The following is an 18,316-nucleotide window of genomic DNA, read 5'->3' on the forward strand; positions in this document are numbered from 1 at the left end:
ACACTCAAAACTGTTAACAAGGAAACACCTTTTTCTAGTAGAAATATTTTAGATGGTGAATACATACATCCCATGGCGGGCAGCACAATGGTTAGAGCACTGCAATCATATCTGCCTGGAAGCAGGAAGGTCCTGCGTTTCTAATGAATTCAATGTCATTGAGTTGCTGAACTCTTTAACCTCCCTCCCTTCCCTTTAAAACCTTATCAATGTGTGTGAACATTCTTATGTTGCCTTGAAATAACTGTTTAGGAGAGGTCACAGTCACAATTCAAAAACATTTGTCATTGTGCAGGTTCATCTGTTAGAAGTTGTACATGAATTAAATGAAAACTAGTACTTGACAACCGTGTTGTATTCCATCATTGTTGTGGACTTTTCATGTGCATTTTAACCTTTTGTTTTTTTCTTTTATTGGTTTATTCACATTTATAAACTGTTTTTCTCTGTGGTTTTCCCTGTAGCTTCCAATAAAAGAATATTATGTTCGCAGTTGGAAAGTTACCCAAGGGCTGTCACTTCATCATTTACATTCTGAGTAAAGACAGATTTTTCAAATTTATGAAAGTAATTAATTGTGTGGTGCTGCTGATCCTTAGTGATACAGTCTTGCTTCATGTAGATTTCAGAATTTTTCATATAGTAAGTGACTTGGTTGTACCTGTAGAAGATGGAATAGTACAGTGGAGAAAATAAATTTGATTACAGTTCTTCAGATATGTCCACAATAAATAATTTCTCTCCCTTGCAGTCTTTAATGTGCTATGTTTAGAATTAGATCAGGAGAGGAAGTCATTCACTTTACATCAGTGTAACAAATTAAGTAAGGTTGATCAGTTGCCATTGACATGAAACTTAATGAAAATCTCATATTTGAAATAATAATAATAATAATAATAATAATAATTGTTTCTAGTACTTTTTATTTATATTATGTTTCTCAAATAATTAATTATGTTCTTTTCTCCTCAAAGATGAAATGGCGTCTGCGTGAGGGCCAGGGTGAAGCCATTTATGAAATTGGTGTAGAAGATAATGGAGTTTTGGCAGGATTGTCAGATTATGAAATGTCTGCAAGCCTGCAGACACTTCAGCAGATGGCTTTCAAGTTAGGTGCCACAACCACAATACTGAGAGAGAGACTGATTGATAATGAGAATGGAAATGGCAGAAAAGTAGCAGAGGTCCTTGTCAGAAAGGTAAGAATGATACTAATAATACTGAGTGTTTCAAAAAGAATTAACTGATTATATTTATTGATGGTAATATGCTACAAAACAGGAAAAATTTTCAAAATACCCAAAACACCTGAAGTTTTTTGCGATGTTGTTACAAGTACTCATTATGTCCGCTAACAGTTGAAAGGGCAATATCTAGGCAATAACTAAATTTGTCATACACATTATGTAAGATCTCTCCACCAACAAAAGTTACTGCCACTGATTTTTTGGGCTTACAGGTTAAAGATTTGGAATGTGGGTACTATGCTTTCAGTCTATAATTATACAGTGCGTCATTTAGAAATTGCCATACATAGTTGTGCCAGTGATTACATGTGTAGGAAGGGGGGGGGGAATCCTGTTGGAGTATGAAATTGCCATAGTCCTCATTCATGGAGTTGTGGCAAAAACCATAACTGCAGCTCATTCCAGTCATTGTGTTGCTCTCAAAAACACCCTCACTTCTTGCACACACACACACACACACACACACACACACACACACACACACACTCCTTCTGCTGCCACTGAGCCCCCCCATACATGCAGGTTATGGTGTTATGACAGTTAAATTTATCATCTGCATGAAATGTTACATCACTGAAAATTAACCACAGAATCTATACTCTAAGAGCATTTTGGTGGCACCAACATGTTTGCTTTTATTATTAACACAAGGCACTTGTATATGAAAAGCCTTCAGTTGAGTAGTTCTCATCATGTTTCAGACTGAGGTTAAAACACAATTGCTGATGGATCAACATCGAGTTGGGTTTCTCTAAAACTCTGTGCCATACCCATTCTCTCAACACAAATTTCTTTTGTGGTAAGGTCTTATGAGACCAAACTGCTGAGGTCATTGGTACCATTTTCTTTCCTGGAATATGTACTGTGTTGTAATTTAGAATATTATATAACTGGATCATAGGGCAATAATAATAACATTGCAAAATATAAGAAAAGCATGATTTTTGTAAGTATTTTGCACTTAGTCCCTGTTTTGTAGTGTATGGCTCTCAGTTAGTATAAATTGTTAAAATTAGATCATTATTTTTAATCACCGGCTTGTTGTAGTTCCATATTTTCATGTTGATTGTGTTAGTTTTGACTAAACATTGTCAATCTTGTATCGTATTGTATGATTGACAAACAGTTGTATTTTACTTGAGGTACCTGATGACCAACACAACATTGAGGTACGTGTAGCTGTAATGGGAAGTGCAGATGCTGGAAAGTCAACGTTGCTTGGAGTACTCACCCAAGGACAGTTGGACAATGGCAGAGGTTGTGCTCGGCTCAACATGTTCCGTCATCTCCACGAAGTACAGTCAGGAAGGACATCATCTATATCACATGAAATTCTTGGATTTGATTCACAGGTAAGGAAATATAGACAATTATTTTGCTTACCCACAATTTACTGTTTACTTATTTTTGACAAATACATTATTGCATTTTGTCATATGTTCTCACATTGTATCGTATTTACCTTCCTGTAAGATCTGAAAAAGTACTTACAGATAGAAGCAATATCCTGCTTTAAACATTCATGAGACATGAAGTGAAGTATGTAACACTGGGAAAATAATCTCTGAACCTTGATTAAATACAACATTGCCTGTCAAAGACTTACGCAATGAAATCTTGCACAGCTTATGATCTGTACAGAATGTGCTTGTTTAAACTTTTTCCGTTTTGGTGAATTACAATGCAGACATTGCATGGATTGTTGTTTAGGCTCCAAGTAGATGCAATAAACACTTTTCCAGTTTCGATCACACTGCGAGAAAAAAATTCTTTTTCCTTCTAGTATAGTGGCGTAGCTAAATCACACATGATTGGACTTTTTCCAATGGTATTTGACTTTTGTAGAAGGGGTTGATAAGCAGTTGTGATTGTAATTTGTGTTGAATCTTATTTTTATTATTTGTCAGGCTTTTCATGTCACTGGGTAAATAATCAAAGATCTTTATGGCATAATGTCTGCTAAACAGAATGTTTACACTACACTTGTCTGACTATTCTGGACTATTGCTGTGCAGTGTGGGATTCACATAAGTTGGGGATTGACAGAGGACATCAATAAAGTCCAAAGAAGATCAGCTCATTTCGTATTATTACGAAATAGGGGAGAGAGTGCCATAGATATGATACACAAGTTGGGGTGGCAGTCTTTAAAACAAAGATGTTTTTCATTGCGGCAAGATCGTATCATGAAATTTCAATCAACAACTTTCTCCTCAGAGTGCGAAAATATGTTGTTGGCACCTACCTGCATAAGGAGAAATGATCATAATAAAATAAGAGAAATCAGAGCTTGCACCAAAAGCTTTCAGTGTTCATTTTTCCCGCTTGCTGTTCGCAAGTGGAATGGTAGAGAAATAGCTTGAAGGTGCTTTGGTGAACCAGGCAATTAATTGTGAATTGCCGAGTAATCATGTAGATGTAGAATCCTTTTCCTGTTTCTATACCATACTTAGACTGACTGTTATAGTGTAAGTCATTATGCCTCTAGTATTGTCTTTACATATATTACTGTTGTTTTTGAGCTGTGAGCGAATGTTGATAGCAAATTTACAATGGAAGAAAGTGTGCAGTGTGGATGTGGTCAGTATTGATTTTGTTTGATTAATGCAGGGAGACAAAAAGAACAGTGCTCTTAGCCCACTGCTGGACACACTGAAATAGTTTATTGTGCGGTTTTGCTCTGTAATTCTAGTAAGGCCAAGTAGTACCCTTAAGAAGTAGTAGGAGACCTTTACTTGTCCCTTGGCAGACACAATTTATTCAGGTTCTACTGACACAATTATTCTTTGTCTTTTGCCCTCCAGAACTTCACATTGGAAGATTAGATGTGGTGTGCTTAACCTTCTCACCACTTAGTCTACACTTAGGGGCTTCTTCATCTATAACCACCATGTGTAGGTGTTTATTATTAGTTCCCATCACCAGTCATAAGTCCTACCAAAAATTTCATCTGTCTCCTGTGCAAGTCCAGGATTATAGAACTTCTCGTTGAACATGGCTTCATAATTGTTAGCTTGTGATGTTTTTGTTTTTAGATCATATTCTGTGTGCTGCCTCCTGATCCACTGATTTAGTTTTTATTTTACCATTTCCTGAATGATGGTCAGGATGGGTTCCGATCCAATAATGGAATCACTGCACTTGCTGTGGCTAGCATGGCAACTAGTTCACTGTCACTACTTCCTGTGTGACCAGAGACCCACAACAGGTTTACCGTGCTGCTTTCCCTTAGCCTCACAAGGGCTTCATGGCATTGTGCAAAAGTCTTTGATCTTGTAGCATGAGCTGATAGAGATTTAAGAGCTGCTTGGCTGCCTGAGTAAATGTAAATGCTATGATCCTTGTAGCACCCACACAAATTCTCCTCTTCGCACACCCTGATTGTGTTTGTTTCCACCTGGTATTCTGTGACCAGCTTTGCTTAAGAGACTGCTGTCTCTAGTGTAGGCTATACCCCATATATTCTGGCCCCAACACCTTCATGTGTTTTTGACCTGTCAGTACATCAGACTCTCTCCTGAACAGCGTCACGCTTCATTCGTCCACTGCACTGAACGATTTATTGAAGCAGCCAGAAGTTATTGTATGATCAGCTGACATTTCTCCACCGTTCCTATATTTACCACACTCACTGTATCGGTATGCTGCTAATTCTGCCTGTTATGGCCAGCCTCTGAACTTTGCCAATCTCCTTAGCAGCCACTTTCTGTTCCACTTTATTCTACCATTCTCTAGCCTCATAAATTATTATATTATATGGCATATGTCCAATACATACTCCTGGAGTGTAGACCCTAGTTTTTACCACCTAGTTCTCATAAGAGCACTTTTTGCCTTGGAACACATATTTGTATATGAAGTGCCCCTGATAGCTTCACATCCAGGATTACCACTAGATACTTCATTATTTCCTCTACCGCTAGAGTTTCATCAAGGAGCTAGAGATTCTAGTATGTGTGTTGTATTTGCTTCCTCGTAAATGGCACTACAACAGGTTCCTTTGGACTGACCCTTAAATCCTGTTTTCTTCACCAGTTTTCCACAATGACTAGTGCAATATGTGCCAGTTTTCTAACAGTACTAGCAAATTTCGCCAAGCATTACTGTGACTAAATCATCTGTGTATCTTTGGCAAAAGTAGCCACTAGTATTTAACTCTTCAATGAGTTCATTCTCTACTAAGTTCTGTAGTGAGTAAGAGACCCCTCCTTTAGACACTCCCTGGTGGTGTTGATCATCATGTTTTCATTCATCATGGTGGCTTTGACCTTTCTTCTACTTAGCATAGTCTTAATTGACCTGCATATGGTGGTCTCAGTGCCATGCCCCTGTCAAACTCTAACCACTTATTTGAAGGCCATATTGCTAAAAGCTCTCTTGATGTCCAAGAAAACTTGGTGAAGTGCTGCAGTGTTGAGATGTGTGTTGGTTTACATGTAGAGGAACATCAGTTAACATTTTCTCCCTAGTATGTGTGTGTCTGATATCTGTAAAAGACAGGAGACTCAGTCTCATATCATTGGCCTTGGTATGATCAGTTCTCTGCAGCTTCAGAATGAAAACAACCCTCACTGTCCTCCAAGCAGTAGGAATGATCCGTGCTGCTAGGCTGACCCTTGCTTGTTACAGTAGAGCTTGAAGGAGACCATGTGGGTCTGGAGACTTAAACAGGTGAAGTGTTCACACTGACCACTGGATTTTGTTTTTAAGTCAACACATTCTTTGGCAGATTCACTGCTTTCCTTTTGATTACCTGTAAACCAGTGTCTCTGAGGGATTGACTCCTGGTCTGTGTTATCTGCCAGAGTGCAGTGAGAGAAGTGAGTCTCGAGTACCATATCCAGCACCTCACTCGCTGTCCTTGTATACCCATCATCCACCTCCCTTAAAAGTTCCTCCTGGATTATTTGGTATTCTAATGGGGATTTCAGGACGTCTAGCACAAGTAGCTGCAAGTATGAATGCACTTCCTGGTGATGAGATTGTAATGGCAGTGTTCACTGCATCTGTCATTACCTTATTGAAGTTCTAACTTCAGATAAGCATGAGTTTACGTCTTTCCCATATGAGTCTCAGCTCGCTTTCCTAGGATTCCTACAGGCCATGATCTGTTTTACTCCCATTTCAATCTCAAACTTAATGCACATATGGTCAGATAAGGATGGCTCCATCACTACATGATTGGTTGACATAACTACCCATTACAGTGGACCCAAAAGTTATGCCAGTTACTTCTTCCCTTCTTGTATTCATGAAGGTAGGCTTCCTACACCTATTCAAGATTTCCACTTTATTTTGTAGTAGAAATTCTAGTTGGTGCTCAACTCTGCTGTTTGGTGTCATTGCTTCCACTCACTAGGTTGTGAGCATTGGTATCACAACAAACCAGCTGTTGCTCATTCTGCTGTGAGCAGCTATCTGCCAGTCTCCTCACTTCTTGGAGAGGAGTACTGTCTTTGTAAGGAAAGTAAGTTGAGGCCAATACAATTTCCCTCATGCTTCCTTCCTCACATTTTTCATCCTGAGAGTCACTAAGTTCTTGGAACAGAAGTCTGCCATTGGCGAGAATGAAATTCTGTTCTAAATATAAATGCATGTTCTGAAGATCTTTAGATTTCTAGCATAAATCAACTTATCTCCAGCCTCTTTATACAGACAGGGTTACTGGATCATGGCCATGTCCACCTCCTGTCTTGCCCAAGATGACCCAGGGCAGCAGTTACTACTTTACTGTGTTGCAGGTTTATCTGCAACATTTGCCACCTCCAACTTTCTGCTATGTTCACTTCTCATGTCTTTGATTATCCTGATGGCAAGCTGTGAGAACCCAAGCACACTTTTGGGTCCTGTTTTCACATTGTCACCAGGGATTTTTTGCCAACTTTCACCACAACGATTTGGCCATCGGGTACAACTTCCCTGTTGATTAGCTTCCATTCTGCTGTTGTTGAGACCTTCTGGTTCTATGCCCTTATTTTCTTGAGCAGAGTCTCTAGAGGAATAACCTTAAGGTGTTTTAATACTCAAACTGATACCTTTGCAGTCTTGAAGAGCTCACCCACTTTTTTGATCAACAGCTTTGCCTCCTTTCAAAGAGATCATCACCTTAAGCCACTCCACTGTTCCCATCCCCTCACAAAGATAAGAGCACTTTTTTCAAGATATCCCCCCCTCTGGAATTTGAGTCCTGGACTTGGCATCCCCAGTCTTCTCAAGAGAGCCAACTGAACAACCTCCATCTGCTGCAAAATGATGTTGACCAGTAGATCTCCCTGTTTTATAATTGCCGTCCTGAAAACTGTGACTGCAGTACTAAAGGTCGGTTTCCTTATTTCCTGTCCTAGCTTTTCCTGGATCCATTTATTCTGAGAAGTGGGAATATGAGACTCGTTCCTTTTTCTCTTGTTGCCTGTCGTAGACGTAGAAGGGGTCTTTACACTCTGAGACAGTCATTTTATGGAGCTCTCAGATTCAAGAGCTTTTAGTTCCCTCCATTTACTTTTGGAAAGTCATTTTTTACCTTCCTTTTCTGTTTGTTCTTTGAGGAGTTTCTCTCCTCTGAGCCTGAGATTTGGATTTTATCTTGACCTGGTCCAACTTCTCAGTAACTGTTTCCACTTTTTGGACTGGTCTGTCACAGGTCTAATTGCAGAATCAGTTTCCAGTAGTTCCAACCCCAATCCTTGGGTGTTTGAGGTCTCATCAAGTCCCTCGGTTTTTGATCCCACAGGAATTGGGGATCTATTTCGTCGACATCACAGAACCCCATGTGGTGCAAGGCTAATTACTTGGAGAGGTTGCCCGGTACCTCTGAGGACCCATTGATACATCTCCTGTGTCCCACACACCCGTTGGCATGGGGGTGCATCACATCATGGGTTGGGCATGTAGGGAGTCAACCAGAGAGATGTGGGGTATAGTGGAGCACTCATCATCAATTTCATCCACTGAGGCCTGTCTGGCCTGGGAGACCTCCTGCCAGTAGCTGTGCTACTATCTGCACAGCACTTAGCATCTTGTGAACACACAAGCCTTTCCACCCACATGGACAGTGCTTCTACAGTGTGGTGTCACCTGGAGAGATGTGGTAGTGTGAACAGCTATTTAAAGACATTACATTACATTACAATACTTTTTATTGGTCCTTTTGATCATTTGTTTTACAAGGCATACAATATGATATTGGACAAGTCATTGTGATTTACAATACATGTTTTTAATTTTTTTAGTATTTGGCAATAAATTTTTATGTTTCAAGATATTCATCTATACTATAATAATGTTTTTGCAATAAATGTTTATGGACAGCAGTTTTAAATTTTGAAGTGTCTTATATTGTTTTAATGTTTGTATGTAGCTTATCGTATAGTCTGTTTCCTGTTTGCAGTGGTCCATTCTGTTTTAGTGTTGTGTGTGCATGTTGAACATGTATGTCCTGCTTTCTCCTTGTGTTATACAGGTGGATACTCTGGTTAGTTAACACAAGATTGTTGCTATTTTCTAAGATTTTCCTTACAAATATGATTACTTGTAAAATGTACAGACATGGTACTGGAAGGATATGTAGTTTCTTGAATAAGGGCTTGCATGAGCTTCTTGATGCAGCATTTTCTATGGTTCTTACAATTCTCTTTTGGCATATAAAATATCTTTTGCTAGCAGATGTGTTTCCCCAAAAGATTATGCCGTATTGCAGTAAGGATTCTGCCTGGGCGAAGTATACATCTTTTAGTGTCTCTTTCGATGTGAATTTTCATAGTATAGCAAATGGTATTTAATTTATTTGTAATGTATTTTGTATATTGGACCCATTTTACATCTTCTTGGATCCATATCCCAAGAAATTTTGTAGAGCTTAAATTTTTGAGGGTTCTAGTATACAACTCTATGTCTGGTGTAGTGGACATTTATTTTGCACTGTGTGTGTATGCATTGTAACTGTTTTTTCTGTGTTTATTACTAAGTTGTTTCCAGAAAACCAGTCTGTAATGTGTGTGGTACAATTTTTAATCTCATATAGTAATTCTTCTTTAGTCCTTCCTTTTATTACCACATTTGTGCCATCCGCAAATTTTATGTAATTATGGCATGGGCTAGTCTGTTTCAAATCATTTACAAAGAGTAGAAACAGAACTGGTCCCAGAATGGAGCCTTGTGGTACACCATACTTGATGCTCTGCTTTTCTGAGCAGTAGGACTTTATCTTGTTCCTGTCTTGGATAGTAAGCTCAACTAATTGCTCTCTATTTTGGAGATATGATTTTATCCATTCATAGGCCGGGCCCCTCATACCTACAGATTCAAGTTTCTGAAGCAAGATGTTGTGATTGATGACATCGAATGCTTTAGAGAGGTGGAAAATATGGCTGAGATATGTTCTTTATTGTCTATTGCATTTAAGGCTTCATTTAGGAATGCAAAGATAGCTGTCTCAGTAGATTTAGATTTTCGGAATCCATGTTGAGTGTTTGAGAAAATAATTATTTTTTTCTATGAAACTGATTAGTCTTTTGTAATAGATTTTTCAATTATTTTGGAAAAACCATATAATAGTGAGACTTGCCTGTAGTTTGATACTTCTGTTTTTGTCCCTTTCTTGAACAGGGGTTTTACTTTCACTACTTTCAATTTTTCTGAGAACACCCCTTCTGATAGAGACCAGTTACTGATGTTGATAAGTGGCCTGGCTGTGAGGGGGAGCACATTTCTTCAAGATATAGTCAGAGATATTGTCAGTACCAACAGAGCATTTGGGCTTCAGTTCTTTGATTATATTAAGTATTTCTTTTTCATTGGTGGGGTATAGAAAAATAGATATGTTATTTATAGTACATCTGGATTGATTTATAGGAGTACACTGTAAATTTTGATTTATAAGATGCTCAGCTATCTGTGTAAAGTAGTAGTTAAATTTATTTGTAATTTTTGTATGTTCAGTTATCAGAGTTGAGTTCTCCATTAGGCAGTTAATGTTATGGAAGTCTATCTGTTCTGCTGCAGTTTCTTTCCTGGCAATATTCCATATGGCTTTCATCTTGGAATTTTTTATGTATGTGTCATTTGCCATTATTTTTGCTTGTTTGACAACATTTTTGAATATCTTTTTATAAGTTTTGTAATAAGTCAAATTCTGGTGATGTGAGTTGTTTGGACAATCTGTGCAGTAATCTTTTTTTGTTTGAAGATACTAGAATACCAGGAGTAATCCATTTATTTTTTTGTTTTCCTTGTGTATGTTTTCCTCTGGGTTGAAGGGAAACACAGTTCAAAATAGTAGTGAAAATTGTTAATAAAGTTATTATATTTTCCATCTGTGTGTTCGCAGTTATAAATCTCTTCCCAGCTTTCTTTGCTCAAGTAATGGAGAAAATGATTTATATTTTCATTACTGTAGTTTCTACTGGTGATTGTTAGGCAGTGTTTAAGCTGTAGCTCGGTTTCCATACTCGGAGAGAGTTTTTGAGCTGCGTGATCCCAAAGCTTGTGTTTAGTGTTTCTATTGTACAGTTTGTTGTGACTTGCTGATCATTCAAAGCGCCGCCGCGCAATTACGTGCGGCGCTGTCTGCCAGCCATGCAGTAGCTGCGCCACCTAAGCGGCCAGCCGAGCAGCGGCCGCTAGACTGGGACTCAGTGCTCATTCGAATGCTAATGTGTCACATGTCTTGCTTGTCAACTTACTCTGTGACTTATATGTGTTGTGTCGTTCTGAAATATATGTGTTAAACTTGACGTTATAACAATTGGCGATGAGGTAGTGGATTTTTCCTTTTCACCGTTGACCCACAGGGTTCCATGGCTACTGTCAAGCAACTATTGCAAAATTTCCTTGAACAGCAAACGCTTCTAACAGCGGCGATTCGCGATTTCGTCGCGGCGTCAAATGTGGGGCGTTTCTCGTCATTGGCTATACCTCCTTTTCCTCCTTATGACGAGACGGCAGAAGAGTGGTCTGATTATGAAAAACGTCTTCGACAGCACTTCTTGGCATTTCATGTCATGGACGAACAACCATGTAAGTCTCTGTTCCTTTCCTGGATTTCACCTCAAATGTATCGGTTGTTGTCGCAATTGGCTCCTTGCGTCTTTGTCCTTTGCTGAAATGTGCTCACATCTGTCTGTCTATTTTCAAAAGCAAATGTATGTGGTTGCCTCTCGTTTTTCCTTTTATCGTTGTCAAAAATAGCCACATCAATCCTATCGCGCTCGGACTGCTGAACTTCATGGCCTCAGTCGGCGTCCGACAAAGAAGTTCGGCAACATGCCCTTCAGTTGGCGAATCCAACTCTAGATGAAGTTCTCTCCATTGTGCAGTCTTTTGAAATTTCTTGCACCGCTGGGGCGCAAATAGAGGCGTGGTGTGATGTCGGGGAAATACAACCTCTGTGTGCTGTTGATGACGCGTGCAGCGCGTCCCCGCCGGCCGACTTGGCCGCAGTGTGCTCCCACGCGCAGCCTCGGCCTAAGTATAAACAACCCGCTAAGAAACTGCAGCAAAACCCCCGGCAACTTCCTTCATGTCGGCGGTGTTTTACGAAACATTCATGCGAGGATTGTCCCGAACGTTGGGCTGTGTGTCACAATTGCAAAAAGAAAGGTCATGTGTCTTCCGTTTGCAAATCCGACTGCATACATGATGTTCATGAACAAGACGCTGATTCTGATTCTGTGTTGTCTGTCAATTGCACGTCTTCCCTTTCAGGGAAGTTACTCCTCACTGTCCAAATCCTTGGTCGAGATGTTCGCATACAAGTGGATACCGGTTCTGCTGCCACTATAATTAATTCTCAGGCGGATCTTCAGTTGGGTTCTCCACTCCTGTCACCTGTCACTCGGCAATTACGGACATACAATAAACAGAAGATTTCTCTCTTGGGACAGTTTAATGCTGAGGTATCTTACAAATCCATCGTTCGCACTGTTCCCATATTTGTGGTCGACCAGAGCAATGCAGAAAATCTTTTTGGTTTCGATGCCTTTCGCGTTTTTGGGTTCTCCATAGATAACTCTGTCAATATTGTCTCTGATGCTATTCCTTATGCTCAACTGGATTCCTTGTTGACGACATTTTCGTCCCTTTTTTTCTCCTGGGTTAGGCTGTGCAAACGACTTTGAAGCTCATATCACGCTCAAACCCGCTGCTCGGCCTAAGTTTTTTTGGGCTCTGCCCATTCCTGTGGCCCTTCGTGATCGGGTAAAACGAGAGTTGGATCATCTCACTACTTCAGGAGTCTTGCTTCCTGTCACTTCCAGTGAGTGGTCCTCTCCTGTCGTTGCCGTTGCTAAGCCAAATGTGATATTCGTCTCTGTGGCGATTTCAAAGCCACTGTAAATGCTCAATGCCTCATCGCCACTTACCCTATGCCCCGTCCTGAAGAACTGTTCACTAAACTTGCTGGAGGCCAGTATTTTTCTAAAATTGACCTGTCGGAAGCTTATCATCAACTTCCTCTCGATTCTGCTTCCCAGCAGTTTCTGGTCCTTAACACGCCTTTCGGCCTCTATCAATACCAACGCTTGCCATTCAGGGTTGCTAGAGCCCCTGCTCTCTTTCGCGATTCTTGGAACAATTATTGCTCCCTGTCCCTGGGTGTATCAATTACATGGACGACATTGTTGTCACTGGCTCCACCACTGAAGAACATCTTCAGAATCTCCGCACACTTTTTCATGTCTTACAGACTGCCGGTCTTAAGTGTAATCTTCAGAAATCACAATTTTTTCAGGTATCTATCACATACTTGGTGTTTCAACTCTCTCGGGATGGTATTTGTCCGCTTCAGCAAACTGTCGCTACGATCGATGCCCTTCCTCGCCCTACATCTGTTAAGGAACTGCAGGCCTTCGTGGGGAAAATAGCATACTATCACAAGTTTTTACCGTCGGCGGCTTCGGTGGCTCAGCCATTGCATCGCCTGTTACATAAAAACGTGCCTTTTCACTGGTCCGCGTCATGCGAAGCGGCTTTCCAGAAATTGAAGACTCTGCTGAAACAGGCTACTTATCGACCTGGCCAACATCTTGTTCTTGCCACAGACGCCTTTCAATACGGGGTCGCTGCAGTCCTTGCGCACTGTTTTTCTGACGGTTCGGAACAACCCATTGCTTATGCCTCCAAAACGCTCACGGATGCCCAACAAAAGTATTCTCAAATTGAGAAAGAAGCTTTGGCCATTACTTATGCTCTTCATAAGTTTGGTGTTTTTCTCTATGGCTCAAAATTTCATCTTGTTACGGATCACAAACCACTTGATCCTTGTTTCATCCATCAACGTCACTTCCCGACAAGGCTGCACACCGCCTCCAGCGTTGGGCTCTTTACTTGTCTCGTTTCAATTATGAGATTCATTTCCGGCCAACGGCTCAACATGCAAATGCTGATGCTCTGTCTCGCCTTCCCGTGGGTCCTGATCAGGCATTCGATAGGGACGAACTTTTGTGTTTCCACCTGGATGTTGCCGAGCAGCGGGTTCTGGACAGGTTCCCCATCACTGGGGACAGGCTGGCGGCTGCTACGGGTTCTGACTCTACCCTCTACCGGGTTTTACGCTGTATTCAGAAGGGTTGGCCAGATTGCCCGTCTGCTAAGACTTCTTATCCGTTGAGGAACTACTATGCTTTGCGCTACCGCCTCACGGCTAGGGATGGTGTTATCCTCCTCTCCACTGACAATGCTTTGCCGCGTGTTGTGGTACCTGCATCTTTGCGTGCTTCGGTCTTGCACCTCCTTCACCAAGGGCACTGGGGTGTGTCTCGCACAAAATCTCTGGCGCGCCATCATGTGTACTGGCCTGGCATCGACTCTGAAATAGCATACATGGTCGCTGCCTGCGGCCCTTGTGCGTCACAGGCCGCTGCCCTGAAGTCATCTTTGTCACCGTGGCCTTCGCCTGAGAAGCCCTGGGAGCGCATTCATGCTGACTTTGCGGGACCCTTTTTAGGTACTTATTGGCTCCTCGTAATTGATGCCTACTCTAACTTTCCTTTCATTATCCGTTGCACGTCGCCTACCACCGCGGCAACCACCAGTGCTCTCGCCCGCATTTTTTCTTTGGAGGCCTCCCCTCTACTCTTGTTGCTGATAATGGTCCACAATTTTCCTCTTCCGAATTTGCGGATTTTTGTGCTCATCATGGCGTTATGCATGTCACGGACTCGCCGTTCCATCCACAATCCAACGGTGAGGCTGAACGACTGGTCCGCACATTTAAAGCTCAGATGCCGAAACTTCTGACTTCTTCTCCTGCTGCTGATGATGCACTTCTCCAGTTTCTGGCGTCTTACCGTTTCACCCCCATGGGCGGCGACCACAGCCCGGCTGAGCTCTTACATGGCCGACAGCCCCGCACGCTACTTCAGCTTCTGCAGCCTTCCACCTCATGGCCACGGGTGCCTTCACTTGGCTGGTTCACTGGCGACAACCTCGTCTGGGTACGGGGATATGCCAGGCGGCCAAAATGGAGCCCGGGCCACATCTTAAGACACTGTGGCCAATGCCTGTATGAAATCCATACGGACATGGGTGTTGCAGTGCGTCATTCGGCCAGCTTCAGCCTCGTGTGCCAGCAACGCCTGTTCCGAATGCCGCTACACCACCTTTGGCTCTACCTGACGCTCGGGATCTTGGCATCTCTCAATACTCACAACGCAGCCCTCTGACCGTCATCGCGATGCCTGAGGGGAGAAAAGTGTTGTGACTCACCGATCATTCAAAGCGCCGCCGCGCAATTACGTGCGTTCTCTATGTGCGGCGCTGTCTGCCAGCCATGCAGCAGCTGCGCCACCTAAGTGGCCAGCCGATCAGTGGCCGCTAGACTGGGACTCAGTGTTCATTCGAATGCTAACGTGTACACGTGTCTTGCTTGTCAACTTACTCTGTGACTTATATGTGTTGTGTCATTCTGAAATATATGTGTTAAACTTGACGTTATAACACAGTTCATTTCTACATTTACAAAAATCTGATCAATCGTGGTACGTGGAGTCTTTGTGATATGAGTTGCTGTTTCTATGGTGGATTGCATGTTAAATGTTTGCAAGAGATTCAGTAATTCATTCTTTTCTTTGGTGTTCTTTGCAAAGTCAATATTAAAATCACCACATAGAATAACTCTTCTGTTTCTTTGTGTTATTCTGTTAAGTGAATATTCCAAACTTTTTAGGAGAGTATTTATGTCACCAGTTGGAGCTCTGTATAAACAAATAATGCTAGTTTAATGTCTACTATCCGACTCCTGATAGCTCTACATCTTTTTCCTTCACTATTTCGACAGGAAATTTTATATTATTTCTTATGAATATACAACTGCCACTATGTTTAAGAATTTTTCTACAGAAATAACCACCTAGCACAAAGTTAGGTAGGAACACAATATGTAACTTGTCGTCATCAAGCCAGTGTTCTGTGAGACACAATAATGAGGTACTTCTTAAATCGTTTTCTAATAGGATTTGGATTTCACTTGTTTTACTAGTTAGTGATTGCACATTTTGGTGAAAAAGAACCAAGTTCCTATTTTTGTGTTTTACTTGTGAGTTTTTATTTTGTGTCCCCACAGAAAATCCTGGCTGTGAGACGGAGGTCTGAATTTCATCTGATACATCATTTCTGGTATTTTTTAAATTTTATATACAGGGAGATGTTTTACAATGGGAATTTAACATTTCTCTGGAATGTATTTGCATGCATGTATTTTCACCCCTATTACTGCTTATAAGTTTCCCTTGTTCATTATAATCTGACAAACATATATGAACATCTTACTAAATATTCTAGAACCCAGTCTGTTAAGATGCAATTCATCTTTACCAAGACACTTGTCATCAAGAAATTTGTTTGGATCAGTGAATATTACACCCAGTTTATTACATTCCTCTTTAATAATGTTGTTTATTCTGTGTATGTATCTGTCACTTACCGACCTTCTGTACACAATGCCGCTGATTATAATTCTCATGGTGTTGTAGACGTTTCTGGCAGTTCTTATTAGGTTTCTTGTGTTGTTGATGATTTCTTCTTCACTGCTGCTTCTTAGACAGTTCGTTCCAACGTGAATAAATAGACCTTTGGGATTTCTATCACATATCTTAGTAGCGCTTGCTGCTGATTTTAGGATATTGCTGAAATGTTTTTGTAATTGCTTAGTCCTGATTCCTGGGCGAACGTCTATTTTTGAGTTTAGAACTATGATGTTTTTTAACATGGAGTCACCTATTATTAAAAACTAATTTTCTTTTGCAGTACTCGGAGGACGTTTCGTTTCATTTTTGGCATTTGTATCACTTGTCCACTTATATTTGTTTCCCACAGGAAGTTGTAACCTGAACACCACTTATTATCCTTATAACATGCTTCTGTGCAATGAAAACTTTATTTTTAATGAAGAATTACCTCATTAGAGTAAAAATTAGATAAATCAGTCCACTTTCTTTTATTTAAATCATCAAAGTCATTTATTATAGTTATACTACAGTTGATGGGCTGTTTGTTGGAAGAAGAACTACAACATACAACTTTCATTTCAGGTCCTAATCAATGTTTTAAAAAAATTTTATTGAGTTGTTGGTTCCCCTCCTTTATTATTTTACGAATTTGCCAGTCCATTGTATAACACCTATTATACATTTCATAATGATTGACAATGAGCTTCGAACTCCTGTTCTGTCTACATCACATGATGAACACCAGTGTGTTGAACCTCACTGGAATCATGGAAATGTTTACTTTTATTTCAGATGTGAATATTATATTTTGGTTGAATGGGCAGTGACATACGTAGTGATATTTTGAGGCTTGTCAGCTTTTAAGGACCCATGAAAGCACACAGGTTATGTTAATTTCCTTCGCACAGATTAAAGATACAATAATTCTGTATTTACAGGAGGATTTTCATTGTTTACTGACTACTTGTTTCATCACAGTAATGTCCAATTCAAGATTCTGGGATAAATTTACTGTTGTAGGTATTGTGGCAGAGAGAATATAGAATGTGATTTGGTTGCTCTTTGAAGACATGATGAACATTTATATCCTCAATGAACAAACAGACTGCAAAAACCAGAGATTTCTATATTGTTTTAAGCACATACTCTGTTGTGTAGGTAGATAGCGATGTGGTGTGTGCACTTGTGGGAAAAGTAGCACTTATGCAATTGTTGTAATATGCCCTTTTTAGCAATTAAGTATCAGTCACCTTTGTTCTGTGCAAAATCTGCCTGCCCAATCCCCAAATGTAACTGTTCATTCTTTGACCAATGCAGTTTTACTCCTGTTGATGGTCCCACTACTTTGGCATATCATGATCGTTTCATTACTCAGTATTACAGTGAAAACATTATGTTTATATTCTACAAGGCTGCGTAATTATAAACGATAAATGTATTGCATTTAACCTTAGATTATGTATTAGAGATAAGTATTTCATTAAATATTTACTTTCCTTGTGTACCATTATTATTTACTCACAGTGGTGCTGTACACAGTTAGTCTGTGAGTGAGATGCATATGTCCCTCATAATTATTGTCGCCCCCACATTGATTTACTCCATACTGCCTCAGCTGTATTTATACCTGCATGTGAATAGCTCAGGTTTAGGCATTATGTTACATTGGGTAAGAATCACGGCTGTTGTCTTCATTGTAAGTATTCTTTCTACCTGATACCCTTAGTGCTCACATGCAGTTGGAATCCATGGCATTTTGTCTAATGTGCGTACAGTGGTCTTTTAACAGGTTCCAAAATGAGTCTTAGCCCTACAAGGATACCATTAGTTGTAACTTGTATCTGCATCATGACATGGCATCAAATTTCCAGAATAAACTTTTATTCTGCAGCAAAGTTTGCTTGAATTTGAAACATCCTGGCTGATTAAAATTATGTACTAAAATTGGACTCAGACCTGTGACCTTCCAGAGGAAAATTTCATCATGGAAACAGCCCCTTAGGCCATGGCTAAGTCATGTCCCCATGGTGTGCTTTCTTCCAGGAGTGCTAGTCCCACAAGATGTGCAGGAGAACTTCTGTGAAGTGTGGAAGGTAGGAGATGGGGTACTGGTGGAAGTAAAGTTGT

At 40.5% G+C, this 18,316-nt stretch overlaps 1 protein-coding gene across 1 annotated transcript in view; it reads left to right on the top strand.

Annotated features, from left to right (window-relative positions):
* The window catches only part of LOC126187529 (GTP-binding protein 2), a 51,210-nt gene that overhangs the window by 4,273 nt on the left and 28,621 nt on the right, over positions 1 to 18,316 (top strand). Inside the window, exons 3-4 of the mRNA XM_049928671.1 lie at positions 975 to 1,199; positions 2,390 to 2,599. Of these exons, the coding sequence (XP_049784628.1) occupies positions 975 to 1,199; positions 2,390 to 2,599 (435 nt within the window). The remainder of the gene's footprint in view (positions 1 to 974; positions 1,200 to 2,389; positions 2,600 to 18,316) is intronic.

This window comes from Schistocerca cancellata, chromosome 5 (assembly GCF_023864275.1).
Source record: "Schistocerca cancellata isolate TAMUIC-IGC-003103 chromosome 5, iqSchCanc2.1, whole genome shotgun sequence".
NCBI lineage: Eukaryota > Metazoa > Arthropoda > Insecta > Orthoptera > Acrididae > Schistocerca > Schistocerca cancellata.